Below are 20,162 nucleotides of genomic sequence, written 5' to 3'. Positions count from 1 at the left end.
TAAATTAGCTTTTTACTAACACCTATATACATTTTGATGGTTTATGTATTACATTTCATTCAAGTGTGTGTAAGCATTTCCTTAATCTTAACCTTCTTGTGATTCCCAACAAGCATAAATAACCTCAAGATTGAATAGTAAATACGCCATATATTAAGTTACCTTTATTCCTTCGCGCATGCTTTTACTTTATCCATAAAATTGATTAAAAAATACATTAAATGATAAAATTAGAAAATCAGTAAAATAAAATAAATTTATAAATTATAATTTAGTTAAAATAATGTATAACTTATAATTATTTTTTATTTATTACATATATCTTTCTTTTTTGAAGGTAATCTTTTTAAAGTACGGTTAGATAATAAACGTGAACGCTTGGCAAAATGATGTCATGGGGTTCCTTTTACAAACTTATTCTCAAAAGGGGTCCCTTTTTAAACATATTCCTCAAGGGGTACGTGATATCACCGTTTTCATCAGCGTAATCCCACTGTTCATGTCAGCAAAAAAAAATTATGTGTGCCAAGTGTGTTTCGCCATCATTACTGACGAAACACACTGCTTGCATGGCATGCATATCGCCAACTCCAACTGCGTAACACCACTACAGCAGCATTGTTCATGCAGAAAAAACATTCATGTGCCATGTGGGTTTTACTAATGGTAGCAACGAAACACACTATGCATGTCAGCGGCATCCCCATGGCCATGCCATATATCGCGGCACCATCCAGCATAGGTTCCACCAGCAGTATTGGCAAAAACCATCCCCATAGGTTCCGCCATCTGTATTGGCGGAATGCGTGTCACTGTACGCTTATGTTTTCCCATGTTCATTTTCCCTTTTGATGAAGTCTTTGATTTTTACAGATGTTTCTTATGTTTCGCCTTCTCTTACATAAATTTAATTGAAATCTTAGAATGTCATTAAGTGTTAACTTTAACTTTCTCTAGTCTTTTATCATTGACAAAAGTTAATCCAATTGATAAAATATTAACTCGTATTTTTTTAAAAAAAAAAAGTCTAATAATCTTTCATATCTTGAAAGAACGTAGGAAATAAGTATTAAGTCAGTAATTTTATTAAAAAAAATTTTTAAGAGTTTTTCTTTATTGAAAATGAGTTTATATTTTTTTAAATTTCTTATTTTTTTATCTATCATTTTCATTTTTTTTAAACAAAATTTTAATAGAAGTTATTAATAATTAAAACAATCTTATATACAATATATATTCTTTTTATCAATCTAAAATATAATTCATATATCTAAAAAATAAGCTTACAATAAAATAAACATTTGACCTGGATTAAAGCACAAGTATATTTAAAATTACGCATGTTTACATTTTGGGCCTATACATAAAAAAAAAAAAAAAAGTTTGCAGCAATATGTACCAGAAAAAAGTTTGCAGTACTAAAGGAGGAAGGGATATCTCCATTAGTGTAGTTTGTTTCAAAATATTATCGTAGGATGAGGATAGGTAACATATAGCTAGTTACCCAGGATTTACGGTCACTATTATGCTGTTAAAGTGCTATACTTATACATCATGAAAAAAAAAACTTATATTTAAACTACTTCCCTGTTTTTTATTTTGGTACATTATAACTAATTTTTTTGGCTCTCCAAGTTTGGGTTTTTTAGACCCACTATAACACAAATCTTCAATTTGGAGTCTAAAGTTCCTTTGCCTCTCTCTGCTCTATAAGATATCGAACCAGTTCATCTCTTATATAAGCTTAACAAGTATTTTCCTATTTTTGTTAAGTGATTTAATGTTTTATAAAAATATAAAGGAATATGAAATTAATATAAGACGTTTTTTAATTGTATTTTGTGACTTCCTAAAAATAATAAAGGATAAATGTGTTGCATTTGATTAATTGATTTGTCTTTATGTATAATTATAATATACTTTTATATTTTGTATATAATTTCATTTATTAAAAAACACATACAATTTTTTTTATCAATAATTCTTAATTTTTTGAAATTAATAATTGTAATTTCCAAGTACTTCAATATAAAGTTTATAAATCATATAAATAATTTATTAACTATATACTAGTTTATAATTCTTTCAAGTTTTAAAAATGTTGATATATTAATAATAATTTAATTATAATACATTGACACTTGATAATATAAATATTTTTATATTATTATGTAATTATAAATTGTTACTTAAAAAATCTAATTATAAATTATGGTGTAGGGTAAAATTATTGACTTTGTAATGATAACTATAAGAGTTATATATAAAGTTATTTCTAATTTGAATTAATTTTTTTTTTGATTAATTAATAGTTTAAAATACTTGGTAGTTCGTACCTTGGTTAATGAGATATATTGCCGATGTGATTTTGACTTGGCTAACTAAACAATAAATTGTGGGAGGGGCCGCTCGACAGCTCACATTACTGTTGTTATGCCTCCATCAACGCAGAATATCCGGTCCAATTTTATTTTTTTATGAAAAAAAAGGATGAAGAAGAAGAAGATACTAGTATTTGTGAGGTGACAAAAAAAAATGTAAGTAGCCTTAAATAGGGGTGATAATAGGTTAGGTTAGGATAGACTTTCAAAGGCATGAGGCTAGAATCTTTGAGGCATAAGTCTACCTATAGCCTACTAAAGACTTTTATTTTGGTTCGGCTTACTTTTTTAAAAGTCCATCAAAATATTAAAATAATTAGAAATATAAAAAGACACATGACTCACACCTAAATTGTAATTAAAGTCCTTGATTATAGGAATAGAAGTTATGAAGAAGTAATCAAAGTCTGATAGTTTCAAAAAAAAATTAATTGTATCCAAAAAAAATAATATTATATATTAGTACCCAAAAATAATATAAGTATATATATATATATATGCCGGTCTATCAGGCTTATAAGACATTTTATTAAGCCTAAGCCTGATCTATTTAATTTAATAGGCTTTTAAAAAAGATTGAGCCTAAGCTTTTAATTAAATAGACCAGTTCAAATCCGGCTTTATATAGGCCAAGTCGTAGGCCTTTGTAGGTCGACCTAACCTATTCCCATCCCTAACCTCAAAGGAACCGAGCCCCAATTTTTGACAAGGAATGAGCTGATTAAAAATATAAAACATGATAATTAAACTAAATTTAACTAAACTTATATCTTATATTTTAAGTTGTCTGTTGATGTTTTATGATATAAAAATATCATAATGTTAAAGGTTTTGTTTCTGATACAATAATAAATTTCACATTTTTCGAAGTTAAAAGCAATTTATAACCAATTAACTTTATTTACTTTTTATCAATTAGACACCCTTACAAACATGGGAGATCATCAAATTTATTTATTTATTTGAAGAAATGGTAGAATGAAAAGAGTAAATGATACTCTGAATATTATCGGACAACACCCCCAGTGATATTTCTCATTTATTTATTTGAATAATTTTAGTTGAACATTAAAAGTAATTTCTAAAATAATCAATGGGTACACATGAATATTAAAAAATAATATATAAGTATATGCTTAACGAGTACTCACATAGATAATATGCGATTATTATTTGGGTATATCTTATTTCTTTGTCATTTCTACCAAGAATTTGAACTCATACGCATATTAAAAAACCAAAATAGATTGTTTAATGATAAAACTAAAACAAAATATTTAATTAAAATATATGATCCTTTGGTGGATAAATCGAAAATGGTTTTTCAACTTCAATCCAATATGAAAAAAAATAAACAATACCATTTTAATAAACTATTTTAGTCTAATATATATATTGAATCAACTATTTTATGAACGACCTTCTCTAATTTTAGTCTAGCTTCTTCTTCCCTATCCATAGGAACATATTCAAGGGGGACAATCAAGAGCCTTTCCCCCCTTCCTCTCTCTTCATTACTATAATATGTACATATGCTATCATATATTAAAATATCTTCGATAAAAATGTTTATATGAGATATTTAATTTAAAATAATATTGTTTAATATTTTTTTATTAGAGTGGACATTGCTTATATAAACTATCATTGTTCAATAAATTTATACTATAAATAAAATATATTTTTTAGACATTATAGGACCCCAAAATTAAATTAATTTCTTATTTAAAGAATCTTAGTATTGAAATGATTAATTTAATGTAAAATGTTTAAATCTATATGAAGTTATAAGATCTCACAAAATTATAATAAATAATCCATCTAAATAATTATACATGGTAGATGTTGTTACATGTCATTGTTTAATAACAAAAATAGATAAAAAAAAAACTGAATATTTTTCTGTGTCAGTTTAACTTGGATATTTATTAATTTTGGACTATTTTTACCAGTTTAAAAATATGGGGGATTGGTTGGAGAGAGTGATTGAAGTAGACCGGTTTTAAAAAGAGGGTATTGAGTGAACCGTTCTGGTAAATATGTTGATGACATGATAATGATCTATCCAAACTTTTCTGATCGCACAAATATATATGGAATCCTTCAAGTCATTATTCCAATCAAGCGCGTCCTCACCGGTCCACCGGTCCACCGGTCCCACAGGACCATTCTAAATTAAATAAACTTTGACTTCCACCGGAATAAACATTTTTATATAGTATCATTGCCATTGCCGTTGCCATTGCGATCCTCATGTCTAAGATCATGTCAGCACCTACACTTCATCATTTCTCTTCTCTCTTCACCCTTTTCATAGTTTTGCTTCACCACTCCAACGCTGACGTTGGCACCGCTTCTCGTTACTCCCCTCCATATTTACGTAAGTGCCCTAGCTAGCTAGCGCTGCAGTACGTACATATATATAATGTTGTTACATAAGTAAATACGTATATCGATATATGTCTAATTAATTGTTGTATATGTATCCTATATATATACAGCATCCGGGTGCTACGGTACCGAAGCGACGCAGTTTCCGTCGAGCAATCTTTTTGCGGCGGCGGGAGATGGAATATGGGATAACGGAGCTGCGTGTGGGAGGCAATACCTAGTGAGGTGTATAAGTGCGGAGCAACCTAGGACTTGCATTCCAGACCAGAGTATTCAGATTAAAATTGTTGATTACGCTGCCACTGCCGTGTCGCCGGCTTCCGCCGGCGGCACCACCATGGTTCTTTCCGATAAGGCTTTCGGGACTATAGCTAACATGTCTGCCACCTTGATCAACATAGAGCTCCAACAGTAAATTCCAAATCTCTCCCTATTTAATAATTAATTTCTATTTATGTATACATAGTTTGACAAAATGGTGTTATATGTTTGGTTGCAGAGTGTGATAAATCTGGTAATTAATTGCTACATTCCGTCTTCGAGAGTGAAGTTGCCCTATCTTCAGTTTGATTGGTGAATGATTTGTTTTTGTGTCTGGAGTTGGGAAATTCAATTATTGTTGTTATTATTTTGAGAAAGCGTGTGTGTGCAAATTCGTAGTTTTTGCTTTATTTTTTATTTGGGAATTTTCCGAGAGGCTGCAGTGTTTTTGGGTGTTTGTAATCGAAAGGAAATTTCCTGGATGCTCTCTGGCTTTGAATGATTCTTTGCCCGCCCATGATTCTTCTTCACCAATAATACTAGTATCATGTTAATTAAAGTGCGATTGTAAAATTATTAATTAGTCGTAGAAAAAGCATTTTCCTTCCTCTACATCCGTTTAATGAGAAAAAAAAATCTCAATTTTTTTATTCTCAAATATCAATATTATGTTCAAAATATTTTTCATTTTAAGAAGAAATTTGTGTTTAATATTAAATTTAAACGAAGGATAATTTTTTAAAAATAACACAATGAAATAAATTAAATTTCTATACGAAATCTTTAATAGTATATACTAATAGATTCTCTCCGTTCCACACTTCCACTAGTAAAGTATAATACTAACATTTTAGAAACAATATTTTTTTTAAAATTAGTTATGGTTTTAGAAAATTAATAAAGCATTCAATATTTTTTTTTCATGGAATGCTTTTGGTGAGAGTAGTTATTGTTGTGTAGTAAATAAATAAAACATACAGATGGGAGTAAAAAATATATTAGGACGTTACATAAAAATATATTTTTATTAAATCTAATATATTAATTGCATTTTTTAATACAGTTAGATAAAGTAAAACAAGTTGAGTATTTAGTAATCATTTCCCGCATGAAAAAATAGTCATTCTCAGCAATATTATAGTTGATAATGTTATTCTGGCTTATATTTAAAAATGAATTTGATTTATAATTTTTTAATATTCTTCAAAATAGTTTTAATTTTTTTAAAATAAATAAATAAAAATAGAGCTTACAAGTGTCGTAGACATAATTTTTCATATTTTGATGAGAATGTTACTTTTTCATCCCTCTTTATGAGAATAAAATTGTAAGAAGACACAGGACAAATGAAAGTTGCAAGTTACAACTCTCTCAGCCCCAGGAATAATAATATCTATAAATTATCTTTTAAAGTTGATAATAAGTATAGGAATGCTACATTTCCCTGTTTACGTTTTCAAGGAATGTATTATTGGTTATGTTTGAATAAATTAACTGAAAAATTAGCTTAAAATTTAAAAAATTAACTGAAAGTTAGAAAACTTAGTTGACAAGGGAAAGTTTGAAACGAAAAATTTAACAAATTAAATTAAAATTATTCAATAAAATTAGTTATTAAACTAGCTAAAAAATGTAAAATAATAAAAAAATAAAATTATGATTTATTTTTAAAAAGTAATAATAAAAATATATAAATATATCGATGATAAAAATAAAAAAATATAAAAAATTTAAAACTAAATATTAGCGTTTTAAAAAATATTATTTAAGTAACATTTCAAAAAATATTAAAAAATACTAAAAAATTATTAAAAAAACTTATTTATCAAATAAGTAAATGAGCTATTCAATTAATAAAAAAATTTAAAAATTAACTAAAATATTTTGTGAAACCATAGTTAAAGGTAAACAGTTGATTAATGCAAAACTTTTTTTATATATATATATATATTTTGGTGGGTTATGGTTCATAAAGTATTTGGGAAGAAAAATAAATGTATATGGAAATAGAGTAAAAAACTTTAAAAAAATAAGACGATACTTTAGTTGTTTGTAAAGAGTAAAACTATTTTTTTTTTACTTTAGAATTTATATGACATTAGCACGTTATCACTTAACCATAAAAATTAAAAAAGTTGATTTTTTAAACAGGGTTCTGTCCCTTTTTTGAAGATTATCATTTTTTTCTAATAGAGGTTATTAACAAGATTAAATTTATTATGTATAGACAAACGCACCTGTTGCATTTGTTTTAGCATCTTGATATAGTAGAAGACTTTTGATTTTCTTTAACCGCGGGATATGTATGCCCGTTTATTATTGTATCATTTTGAGTTTAATATAATTTACATTTTTTTCCCAAAAAAATGTTAACAAATATAATTTAAAAAGTAAGATCCGCCAAAGTTTTAATGATAAACTAAAAGAAAAGTCCAAAAAAATTAGGATGTAAAAAAATATTAAACCCGAAAAATTATTTACAAGAATTATTGTTTGATCATCGTGAAGAAGAGTGAGAACACTGAACATTTTAACTAATCAAATTAAACACTATCTTTGGTTTTATTTTGTTATTGCTTATCTATACAACACAATCTTTTAAAAAAAATACAGTAAAAAAATATTGTAAAAAAGTAAAATACATAACATAATATTGTAACAAAACTAATCAATATTTATTAGATTATTTTATTTAAGTTTAGCATAAAAAAATAATCAAACCAAGCCATTTTAATTGGTTTAGTTATTTTTCCTTTTAAAATCAACTTTTGATTAGTACAAAGTCAACGCCAAGACAGGAAGTAGGTTTGCGATTACCATCATTCAATTCAGCCTTGTATTTACTTGGTGAAATTGAAGAATCAAGCACAAAAAAAAATCCAAAACAGTACCTTGCCGTTTATTATCACACAAGACAGCATTACCCTTCTATTGTTATCATCGACATTCTTAACTCTTAAGAACTGATTCACCAACGACCCCTCTGAATTTCAGGTACCTTATTCCTAATTAATTCAATTGACCCATTTTCATTCTCAATACTGTATTTCATTGCACCATCAAGGACCAGAATTTTATGATCCCCGTGTTAGGTTCCGCGATATTGTGTTGTTAGGGTTTTCAATTCTTATCAAAACCTGCTTGATCGAACAGAAACTATCAATGAAGGGGGAAGTGCAGCTTCAGCCTCCAGCGGTTATGCAAAACCCTAGTGATTCGGACCCTTTGCTCCATAACCAGGAGGAGGAGGAGGAGGATGAGTCACCGGGAAGCTCTGGTGAGATCAAGAATGAGGAAGAAGACGTTGAGGCTGGATTACTCCCCTGTTGTCGAATTTGCCTCGAAAGCGATTCCGACCCAGGTGAAAACTCCTGCAAAAGATTTCAAATTTATGCCCAATTTTCTCATTTTTTGGGTGGAATTGTTAAATTGCGAAATATGGGCATTTCCCTGTAAAATTATATAAGGACTTTATAAGGTAGTGGTTTTGGAGAGTGCAATTAGAGTCCTTAAAATATGAACCAGTAAACCAGTGTATCTTAGCATCGTAATTGGTGACATTGTCATCAAATACTGTCGTTTTGCTCCCCCCCGCCCTCTTGCGAATCTTATTAGTAGAATTGTAGTGTGCTATCAATGAGATTGGAAAATTTAGTTCTTCTAAGGGTGTATTTTTACAACGTGATTCTTGAAATCATTAACATTTGAGTTGTTTTTGGTTAATGAAAGGGAACATTTGGTGTTCAATAAAATAAACTGGGCTAAGGAAAGAAGGAAACTATTGTCATTTATTTAAAATGCTTTCTGTTGAGTGCGTTCATGGTGCACTTACCTCCCATTCCAATATGCTATATTTTTTCAACATCTTGTTGATTAAACTTAATAGACAACTCAACATTTTATATGTTGAAGTTTCTCATTTTCAGCACTAAATCAATAATGTGATTAGAAGAAGACCGATGATCTTATTCGTCAAGCAAAAAATTGGTAAAAGATAAACTGATGATTAAGTTTTTTATCATCATGACTTGGGCTTATCCTGTACCCATTACACTTAACCCATTAACTCATCAGATAAATGCTACATGATGTTAGCAAACAACAATATGGATGTTATTCTTTGGGCTGTGGAAGTCTTTAATCTTCATAAAGCTAATTGGTGTTTAATTTTGTAGAGGATGAATTGATATCTCCGTGCATGTGCAAAGGGACCCAACAGTTTGTCCATCGTTCATGTCTTGATCATTGGCGCTCAGTAAAGGTGTATACTTTGATGTTGGTCTTGACGCATAATTTCAACTGATAGTATAACTTGTTGAGATCAAATGATAATTTGGTGAACTTTTTGGTGCTTCATAGGAAGGATTTGCCTTCTCACACTGCACAACCTGCAAAGCCCAATTTCATCTTAGAGTTGAATCGATTGAGGACAACACTTGGCGTAAAATAAAGTTCAGACTTTTTGTGGCAAGGGATGTTTTCCTTGTTTTTCTTGCAGTACAAACTGTGAGCATTCTTAATATTCCTTATCCTTCATATTTAATGATTATGTTTTCATTGTTTATATTAAGCCATCCCAAAGAGATTTTAATTTTGTTTAGAAGCTCCTCAGCTCCAAGTCAGTCCTACATCTGTTATCATGACGAGTTGTTATTTGTTATAAGTACTCTTCTTTCAGAAAGATGGTGCTTATCCTGTGGGATTAACAAATTGAGCTTTAATATTGGTATTTGGTCAGAATAGTATCCATAAATGTTTATTTTGCATTGGCCTAGGAACAATTAGATATATACGTTATGATTGTGATGGAATGAGTCTGGTAAGGAGACACCAATTGATATAAGATGAGAGCATTTCAATTTCATTAGTCCTTGAATTATTAGGAATTTTTCTGTGGTGATATTGAAATGCTTTGCCATTGTTGTCAAACTCTTGAGTAAACTTGTAGACACTTGTGAGTTTATGATTCTAGGTAAAAAGAACAAGTTAACTCGCCGAGTCACTGTCAAACTTTTTTTTCTAGGACAAACTCATGTAAACTTGCATAAACTCAAGTCAAAATGCGAGCCAACAAGTTTGAAATCAAATGTAGTTTTTGCCCCCCATTGACTCCACAGGGACAGTGTTTTATGCTTCTTATGTATTGTTTTGAAGCCAATGTAAATGTAATATATTACTAGGGCTCAGATGATTTGAAGAAATCAACTCTTTTTCAAAATGTTTCCGTTCTTGGAACTTATGTTTTTATGAAATTAGGTTGTTTTGGTAATTTATGTAGTTTGAACTTGTTTATTATTAATGTACTATTACACTTTATTTTTGTGGTTTACTACTTTGTTTTATCATGCAGTTGAAATGTTGAATTATTGTTGTATTAAGTATTATGTTATGCATGTATGCCATTAACAGTGTTTTTTAATATTAGGTAAACTCTTACAAGTCTACGAGTCGAGTGTATAGAAGCCGCACAAGTTTATTTTAACTTTCGGTTTGACAACCTTGTGCATAGCTAATAAGGGGATTGGTTGTCAGTCTTCTATATTCACATTCTTGCATATTTTCCCTTGCTTGTGTCAATATTAATAATTTAGGCCTTGTAAAATATTTTTTTATTCGCACTTTTAGTTTTGTTTTGATTTGAAATGTTTTAAAAACTGATTTTGTGATGTATCTGTCTATTTGTTTGGCATATATTGTCATATTGTGTAATGTTCATTTAGGACTTTATCTAATCTATGTTCTATTGAATTTTTCCAGGTGATTGCAGCTATTGGTGGCTTTGCATACATCATGGACAAAGATGGTTCCTTCAGGAACTCGTTTGATGATGGTTGGGATAGGATACTGTCAAGGCATCCTATTCCATTTTATTATTGCATTGGTAAGCTTTTATGGTTATGGAAGTTATTTGCTTTTAGCCAATGGCCAAATTTCTCCTGTATATTTGTCTGGGACCAGATCGTCCAAGATACATGTAATCTGCTTTGATATTTGCCTCATCCTTAATATTTAATGTTAACCTTGAAGAATATTGCAAAGAGATTATTGTTCATCATATATCTGAGCGGAATTTGGATCCACTCATGTTAGACGTCATGTTGGAGAGAAAAAAGACACAAAACCAGACAAGTTAAGTTTGATTTGAATTAGACTAAAAAATAAGTAACAAGAGAGAATCCAAATCTATTAGTTAAAAATCATTAATATGAAAAAGTAGAAATCCATCCGTGTTTATTGATTTAGAAGGGGGGAAAAGGAAGCACACACTGTTAAAAAGTTACTTTTACCGCGAGTAACTTATTCTCTCTTGAGTTATTTTGTTTGCATGTTTCTTAAACAGTTGATTGTAATATCTAATCAAATTTCATTCATTGGATCTATTTTAAAATTTAGTTAATTAATCATTGGTGTTAATTTTTCTTTGAAAAGGAAAAATAAATTTCATTAACATAATAAATGTCAAGGCAACAAACTGTAACCAAGACATTTAAGGCTCTAGCTCTTGCTTCCTGTTCATCTCTCTCTCTCTGATGGTTTATATTTGTATGTCAGGAGTGCTGGCCTTCTTTGTATTGATTGGGTTTTTTGGCCTCATACTGCATTGCTCCTCCCTCAATAGCAATGACCCCAGAATGGCTGGCTGTCAAAACTGTTGTTATGGATGGGGCATCTTGGATTGCTTTCCTGCATCAATGGAGGCGTGCTTTGCCCTTGTGGTTGTTTTCGTTGTCATCTTTGCAATTCTTGGTATAGCTTATGGTTTTCTTGCTGCCACCATGGCCATTCAAAGAATTTGGCAGAGGCATTACCATATCCTCACCAAGAGGGAGCTTACAAAGGTAGTAATTTTTTTATTTTTTTTTTGCTGAGTTTTACAAAGGTAGTAATACCGTAGTGCTATATTGAATGTCCGTGTTGTTTTATCTTTCTACTAAATAAAATCATCTGCCTGAAATGGTTTTCATATTTCCTATATTTGATACTTTCTATTTCACACACATTCATTGTTATAAATATTTTTACAGGAATATATAGTAGAGGATCTTGGTGGCTGTTATTTCCCACCAAAGTTGGACCCAGAACATGAAGGTCGCTTGAAAATGCTCAAGCTCTTGTAATTACGGAGCACACACCTGTAAAAATGTTTTTGAATGATTTATAAGTATCAAGTTGATGCTTTATTTGACCGTTACAGTCTCATGATTAGCAACCTTGTTTGCTAGTGCTTGGAAATGGTTTATATCATTGTTTTTTTTTTAAACAAAGAATCTGGATCCTTGCCAGATTCTGTATACTGGAAAATGATGAAAATATATGCTAATATTTGTCCATACACCAGGATATACCTATAATGTATCCATCGCAATTGTCATATGAGTAATGAAAAGTGGATACCTCTTCACTCCAAACAGCTTATTAATACATATAATTTCTGTCTATCTTTTTTTGTATCACACCATATGACCTTTATTTTTTTTATCGACAAATATTAATGGATAGTTTGTTAGTTTTGCTAATAGAAAGGATTAAACTCTCTCTTTTCCTTTTATCTTAATTGCCAAACCAACTTTATATCGCCCATCATATCATATCAGTTCTTATATTCACATTTTTTTTCTCCTTTGCTCAATAGATGTCAAAAAGCTTTTTGGTATCTGCCTATCACTTTGGGGTGGAGGGCCAATGCAATTGTACATGCATACCCATTAATGTTATCGGCAAATAATGGGGAAACGAAAAACTTAATATCTACAAGTCTTGTGTAGTTTTAGTATGTTGTGAATTGTTATGATTTGCTTTTTTCCGTTTTTATTTTGTGGTCGGGGAGAGCACATGGCTAGTGGCTTAAAGAGTTGTACTGAATTGAATTACTGATGTACTTCTCTTGCTTTTTAACCCATTTGATAATAGTGCTCAGTGCTGTATCTTTTGTGGCCTGGTGTACTTGCATCAATTTAGAAACCTGCCTAATCTATCATTTCTATGACTGGAACACTCCCTTGCGTCACACTTACCTCTTGGCAGTAATTGCTAGCTTCCAAGTCAGTAATTAGAAGACAGTTTCGAGCCGAAAAGAAATGGAAGGGAAAGTTAAGTAGTAGAGTTAGAGACAAAGAGATAGGGGGGAGGCAAGTCACGCAACCATGAGACGTAGGCAGAAATATATTATTTCACATTAACCATGAGAAGAAGGCTAAAGATTTACAATTGAGAATGAGAACACAGATGAGACAGGAAAAATAAAACAATTACAATAACAGTAAAGACGTTCCTTATATGCATTTTATATATGCACGCCATTGGTTAGTGGTGTTGCTGGAGCTGCACGATTGGATTCTAGCACCCTCCACTTGCACCAAGAAAAACAAGATGGTCACCATCCCTAATTATCTCTATATCTTCAATTTCACCTCCATCTTTGCATACAACCTTATTAGGATAGAAACCAAATTTCTTGGCTCCAATCTCAACTAGCTCTTGAAAGCTTCCAGGCAGTAAAACAAGCTTCCCAACAACCTCACCCTTCTCAGGACAACTAATTATAACTCTAGTTGGACCAACTGCACTACTACTCTTCATACCATTCCTTGCATTGTTATTCATGTCAACAGCTGAAAGCAGGTACTTTTCCCCATTGTGTGCTGCTGACAATATCCCGAACAGAGAGTTATGGTAGTTGTTGCTCCGACGCCTCGGCCGGCTCTGGTTTTGGCTCTGGTTCTGGCTCCAAGAGCCATCAGTTCCATGAAACGATCCATCAAGAGGCAATGTCATGGTTGGCTCACTTGTGAACCTACCAAGGTACTTGATCTTGCTATTCCTCACCGGAATAGCGACGGAAGAATGGACCTTAGGCTCCCCAATGGAATCAAAAAGGGCTTTGATTTCTGTATGTGCCTGCTGATCTGCAAGATCTCTTGGGGTCCAGCCATGCTTGTCTGGCATGTCAATACTCGCCCCGTGATCCAAAAGGAATTTGACAGTCTCAACGTTGCCTTCAGAGACTGCAACGTGCAAAGCTGTGGTCCCTGTGTTGCTGCTGTTTGGAAGCGTGATATCTCCTCCGTAGCGCATTATTTCCTTCAGCAAGTTGAGGCTGTTTTGTTCAGCGGCAGTACATGCAAATTGGCCCACATCCCCGCATTGCAAATTTGCTCCATTCTCTGATAACAGCTTGCTCATTGATTCATGTCCTCCCACTATAGCCTCCCATAGTGGCACATTACCTTCCAAATCTGCACGTAGAATAAACGTACTAAGTTTTTTTCTTCTTTTCTAGATGAGTATGAGTATTTGGATTAAGAGAACAGAAAGCAACTTCTTCGTTTATTAATATTTTATTCACGTAGCAAACCACGCCATGCATATGCATGTGACAATAATATTTAGTTATTTTATTTTTAGGGGGGGGGGGGGGAGAGGTTGTCAGGGACATGAGTGTTAGAAAGTCAACGCAGATTCGTTTGATTTACATCAATAATAATTAATTTCTCATATAATGACTTGATTATTATTCTAATATAATATTTGAGGCAGAATTTAAACATATTTTAATTAGTTTAAAATTATTTGACCAAAATCTATAATAAAAGGAGATATAATCGTGGGATGAGCTGTGTGGATTTTGGACAACTAGACAAGATTGGTCTCCACTCTGTTTTTAAGTTATGGAACACCCCCTTCCCCAAAAAAAGTTATTTAAATAATTTGAAGACACTTTTTATTCAATATTCATAACACTAACATAATATTTCACTTAAATGATGAATATTAGAAAGAGAATGTGAACTAGTATACTACTAATATTAATAAGAATTTTTTTTTATGTTCTCAACTTCTATCATATATATCCAGGAACTTGGTCCAACTAAGACGGAGACTTCTATATACTTTTATTTGTATAAAAAAAGAAAAAACATGTACACGTACATGAACACCAAAAAATAGTTATAATTTTAATTAAATTTTTTATAAGGCAAAAGAGGCATGGTTAAGTCTTCATTGGTGACCATATGGCTCTCCGACTTCCTATTATAGAATGTTTATTTATAATTAGTTAGTTGCTGACCCTTAGAGACTTCAGTTTTCAACTAGGAGACTTGTGCATAATGGAGACACTGCCCTATTTTTAACAAATGAATAACATCATCTTCTATTATTAGTTATTACATGGCCATGACTTTTTTCCCTTTCTAATTCCATGTGTCTTGCTAAGGGCTACTATGTTAACAAAAATATTAATAAACAAATCCAAAGAATTGCACATGGCTGTTGAAAATCCAATGATATTAAATTTAGAGTATCGCGGCCTCATCAGGCACTACACTTTGGGGAAATCCTAATACAGGAAAGTTATGTTACTTCTACAAGAAAAGGAATCACACACACTAACGTCCTCATCAGATATAAGCCATCGTCTATTTATTTAAATTGATTTGATAACATCAGGATGATGCTAAATATATGGAAGTTTTGGAAAACAAGAAATAAACGACTTTTATATTTTTAATTTAATAAATGTTTCCTTTTTCGATGAAAACTTTCCATTTATATCTCTTCAATACAATACTATCATCTAATGTTTTAAAAAAAAACTTATTTAAATAAACATTTCATACCGAGTCTAGAGCAGTGGGACTAATGTCTAAATGTGGCAGACTTAAAATAGTAGAGAAGAATACAAATACTTATTAATTAACTTTGAAATCCTGTCTTACTAGTAATTGTCATGCCTAGAAGTCTTCATCTTCCATCATTCTTCAAATTGGTTGTATATATTCGTATCTAATCTTATACTAATTTTTAACGTTTGTCTAATAGTGTAACCAATGGAAATTAAGAGGTAAGAAATATTATCTACCTCTAATGTTGGGATCCGCCCCATAGTCTAACAGAAGCAAAACACAGTTCTGTTTTCCTTGAGATGCCGCTATATGCTGATTTTGTAAAAATAAAAAATCAGCACTATGAATTAGAAGGTGCAAAAAATAGTATCCAAAGAGAAGGTCAAAATGAAAATTATAATTATTCACCCACCAAAGCTGTCCTTCGATTGTTGTCGGATTCATTTGGATCCATGCCTCGTTTGAGTAATTGATGCAACAACAAGTCATCTCCTCTTGCTGCCGCAAAGCACACACTCACTGGTAGGTCCATCCTACCACGAGCTAACATGTTCTCAATATCCACCAAAACTCCCTCCATGATTGGATCGTTGATCTCTTTCAAATGCTGCACATCATAATAAGTCCACATACATGAAAATTACTGAGTGCTCTGTTGAATCTGTTGAATGTACTTTTTAACATTAAAAAAAAAATCACATTCTATTATGTTTGAATAAATCTTGTATATATATGTATGAGCTAAACCACTTGGCCAAATTTATTTTACTTGTGAACAAAGGTCTTTTTTATATACCATGGAAAGGTTGTTAAAAATTAATTTAAAAACATACAAATGTCTTCTCAGATATTACCTCTAAACATTTAAATTTTGAAAAGATCTGAACCCAGGGGATTGTCTTACGACAATTCCCATACGCACCAAGAATGCCGGTTTTGAAAAAGATCTTTTAGAAGAATAACATTAAATATATTTTTGTAAAACATGTACAAGGCTTAGGATATGTACTATAATTTTGTAAGGCTATCTAGATCAGAAAAATGTGCAATTAATTCATTATCAACATTCAATGAGTGGTAATGATGTTATGCTGACCTGAAGGAGATTATTCATTATTATGGTTCCATCTCCCACGTTGGCCTGAACAATATTCAAGAACGTAGTACGGTTTAGCCTGAGCAACTGACTTAGTCGCTTCGTTCGAACTGTGAAAAGCTGTGGCTTATAACAAAGCACACCAATCTCACCACAAAGATCACCAGTTTTGGCCTCTCCAACAACCTGAAATCAGTTATTACCAACATCAATAAGATTTAGTTTCATATTTTATATTTCATCACTCTTTCTTATAATGTATTGATAAATGAACTTGCCTGTTCAGCCCCATTTTTAAGAACTAGTAGTTCCTGTCAAACAATTAAGACATTAGAAACCACAGTTTGTAAACAATGTTTCAGAAGAAGAAAACCTTCATGATCTGTCACAATCAAATATTGTCAAAATTTGAAAAGCAGCTATATAATTTACATAAATAAGTTGGACAATTACCACGGCACCAGTGACCAGTATATAAAAGTCAGTGGGGGCTTCGTTTTGCAAGATAACATCTTCTTTGGGTGGAAAATATTCTGCTTTCATCTCTGACACCTTTTATAGTTAGTCAAAAAATTAAGGGCCCTCAGTGCAAGTTGAAGATTAAAATAGATATTTAACTAACAATTACAAGCTGGGACAAAAAAGTTTTGCAATTACCAATTGAAAGAGCAAGTCATTTGAAACCCCATGAAACAAGTAGACCTTGTCAATCAGAGAATAAAAAAGATAATGTGAAATGCTCGATCTGATGGCTTTAGGAAGAGAATCAAGTGTCTCTTGCTGTTGCAACCCTTCTGAGTCTGTTCTATACTTCAAACACAAGTGTGCAAGCATTTGGTCTTGCAACCGATGTGGCAATTGGTTCCTTTGGGCAAAATTTGAGGCAGCTTGTATGGTATCCCTCTGAGCATTGAGTAAAGTCATATATAAGTTTTACAAGTTCCTGAACTTAAAATCACTAACTGGGACTACATCCTAGTACTTACAAATTTTCTGGTTCGACTTGTGCCATGGACAACCAAGTTGGTCATATTACCAATCAAATATGCTGTTAAACCCAGATTAAAGAGCATATAAAAGACGTCAAAGATCATCTCCCTTGAATTCACAGGATGCAAATCTCCATAACCAACAGTTGTTAAGGTAGTAATGGACCAGTAAATAGATGTCACGTATCTTGACCACAAGCTGTGTTCAAGGAAATTATCCATCGTTGCACCAATCCATGTCTTTTTGGGATCATGATAACGAGCAGCAATAAGATAATAGAAACATGCAGCACAATGGACAGCGAAGAGGGTAACCTATACAAAACATCACTCACGCAATCAGTCTATTGTTCAACTTGTCAAATTCATTTTCCTTATTAAAAGATTAATAAAATTTTGGATACTTACAGCAATGAGCTTAGCGCATCGAACCCAAAAATAGTTATAATTTTTGTCCTTCTCAAGCCTATAAAAAAATATAGTATTATTCACAGTTACAAGCCACATAAATGAGAAGCAAAAATAAAATATCCAAAACATCATTTTATTGGAAAGCTATCAATATTACCGAGAAAACAATGCACCAACTCTTCGAAGACGCCAAAGCCTAAGCATGTTGAATAGGCCATAAGATTGAAGAGGAGAAGGTGATATCTTTTGTACAAGCTCAGAAGGAATGATGGAGATAACATCAAAGGACAACCAAGTCCTTGCATATTTCCAAGCAATTTGTTTTCGGTCATCCACGATCAAATAGCTGCTTTTGTCAATGTAAGCCACGAAGAAGGTCAGAACTATATCCACGAAAAAAAATCCATTGACAATGTTATCGGTTATGGAAAGGGGTGCTTGTGGTTTCTTCAGGAATCCGAATTCAAAGGGAGAAACCCAAGCAGTGTAAACCACCAGAATAACAAGGAAAGTTTCCCATATCCTGCAAAATCCAACAAATTTTAATTACTTATTAATACTCATCTGGGTTATAGAAAACAGAGAAAAGAAAGTAATTTTTTTTACACGAAATGTAAGTTGTAGTTACAGAGTCAATAACAAAACATTTATTTGGAATTACTATGTATTATCCTTTTGACATGTACACTTCTTTTCATTGGAGTCCAATCCAAACTCTTCCATTGCATGCACAGTCTCCACCAAACCGTGGACGTTTCAAATCCAAGGAAACAAAGTCAAACTTCATAGTTTGACTTCTGCCAAGTGGAAGATTGTGGCCCTTCCTTTGAAAACTCAATTTCAACAAAGTAAACAAAAACCAAATATGTAACTATACGTGTTTTTTAATGGATTAACTCCGTGTGTCAGACCGTGTGAAATTATGTAACCGACCTCCAATGAGATAAGGTTATTGTTGTTGGTGTATGATGATTTTTATTGAAATGGATAGATCTCAATGGAAGAGCATTTTGCAATGAAACTATTATTAAAAAAGATAAAACGTAGAAGAGAATGAAAGTGGGGGTGATTTTGCTCTTTTAGGATCACAAGAAAGAGAAGAGATCCAGTGCTGTTCAATCTGGTTTGTGAGCAATGGAGAGAAACCGACAAGGAATAAAAAACACGGAAACTCGTCAAAACAAAAAACAGAAAAACATTAGCATTTAGCAAAATTCTTGAACAGTGGGGAAGACACGGAATCGAAAAAGGAAAAAGAATTTTATTTTATTTTATGAATCCTCATACCTCGGCATTGAGAAAGGAATGAACGGCTAAAATACTTTCAAAAAGAAGGATACGATAATAGAATAAAATTAAAATAACAGCATCTAATGAAAAAAAGTGTAACACAACAACAAACAACAACGAGGTTCCTTCAGGGAGAAACAAAGAAATAGCAGCAAATAACACTAAAAGAAAAAAGCGAAATAATGAAGCTCTGAAAGTAATTAAGATGATTACAGGAGATATAAAATGGGTTTGGTGGAGAAAGGTAGAAGACTAATAACAAGTAAGATTTGACGATGAAATTTAAAAGAGAGAGAAGAGAAGAAAGAAAGAAACCTGTAACGGCGGTCATAGGGAGAAACAATGAAGGGCTTGAGCTTAAGTCTGCGGTTACTTTTGGCTCCAAGGGAAGGTAGTATCCCAGTAGAGAGACTGTAGTGGCTGCCATCTCTAGACAAGTCAATCTCGTCTTGGCCGCACACCAACATTTTGATGCAAAAAATGTCCTGTTACTACCGAGTTTCGGTCGGCATGTTATTGATGAAGCGGTTCTGAACGTGTTTTTTTCTCTTCTTGGTTGGAGAATGGCAACGAATCAAAGAGGTCCCGTGTCCTTTATATATACACCAGTCCCCGCTTCATGCTTTTCTTATTACTATTATTTTTTTGAGGTCACTGAATACAAAATTAAAACAATCAAACACTTATCATACAAATTAACTTTTATGTTCTTTCATCA

General features: G+C 31.9%; 3 protein-coding genes across 5 annotated transcripts; 2 read left to right on the top strand and 1 right to left on the bottom strand.

Annotated features, from left to right (window-relative positions):
* Positions 1 to 4,599: 4,599 nt before the first annotated feature.
* Positions 4,600 to 5,592, top strand: LOC114392647 (EG45-like domain containing protein). The gene is made up of 3 exons (XM_028353858.1): positions 4,600 to 4,761; positions 4,883 to 5,183; positions 5,272 to 5,592. Exons 1-3 carry the CDS (start codon positions 4,635 to 4,637, stop codon positions 5,276 to 5,278), a joined length of 435 nt encoding a protein of 144 aa, XP_028209659.1. The 5' UTR covers positions 4,600 to 4,634; the 3' UTR covers positions 5,279 to 5,592.
* Positions 5,593 to 7,841: 2,249 nt separating this feature from the next.
* Positions 7,842 to 12,474, top strand: LOC114393143. Of its 3 annotated transcripts, none has more exons than XM_028354406.1 (7): positions 7,842 to 8,027; positions 8,187 to 8,394; positions 9,209 to 9,294; positions 9,393 to 9,539; positions 10,791 to 10,914; positions 11,586 to 11,872; positions 12,059 to 12,474. In XM_028354406.1, exons 2-7 carry the CDS (start codon positions 8,196 to 8,198, stop codon positions 12,149 to 12,151), a joined length of 936 nt encoding a protein of 311 aa, XP_028210207.1. In that variant the 5' UTR covers positions 7,842 to 8,027; positions 8,187 to 8,195; the 3' UTR covers positions 12,152 to 12,474. The 3 variants fall into 3 exon arrangements, with proteins under 3 accessions (XP_028210207.1, XP_028210208.1, XP_028210210.1); XM_028354407.1 differs by having other exon boundaries at positions 8,126 to 8,394; XM_028354409.1 differs by having other exon boundaries at positions 8,104 to 8,394.
* Positions 12,475 to 13,180: 706 nt separating this feature from the next.
* Positions 13,181 to 20,027, bottom strand: LOC114393142 (potassium channel AKT1-like). Its single transcript, XM_028354405.1, has 11 exons — positions 19,760 to 20,027; positions 18,312 to 18,677; positions 18,152 to 18,209; positions 17,741 to 18,058; positions 17,412 to 17,657; positions 17,208 to 17,306; positions 17,033 to 17,065; positions 16,755 to 16,940; positions 16,071 to 16,265; positions 15,895 to 15,970; positions 13,181 to 14,269 (listed from the first exon to the last, which is right to left on the bottom strand). The coding sequence occupies exons 1-11, from the start codon at positions 19,909 to 19,911 to the stop codon at positions 13,371 to 13,373; spliced, it is 2,628 nt and encodes an 875-aa protein (XP_028210206.1). The 5' UTR covers positions 19,912 to 20,027; the 3' UTR covers positions 13,181 to 13,370.
* Positions 20,028 to 20,162: the final 135 nt, after the last annotated feature.

Source organism: Glycine soja, chromosome 17, assembly GCF_004193775.1.
Source record: "Glycine soja cultivar W05 chromosome 17, ASM419377v2, whole genome shotgun sequence".
Classification (NCBI taxonomy): Eukaryota; Viridiplantae; Streptophyta; class Magnoliopsida; order Fabales; family Fabaceae; genus Glycine; species Glycine soja.
The sequence above is the reverse complement of the archived record's forward strand: the minus strand, read 5'-3'. Positions and strand labels throughout refer to the sequence as shown.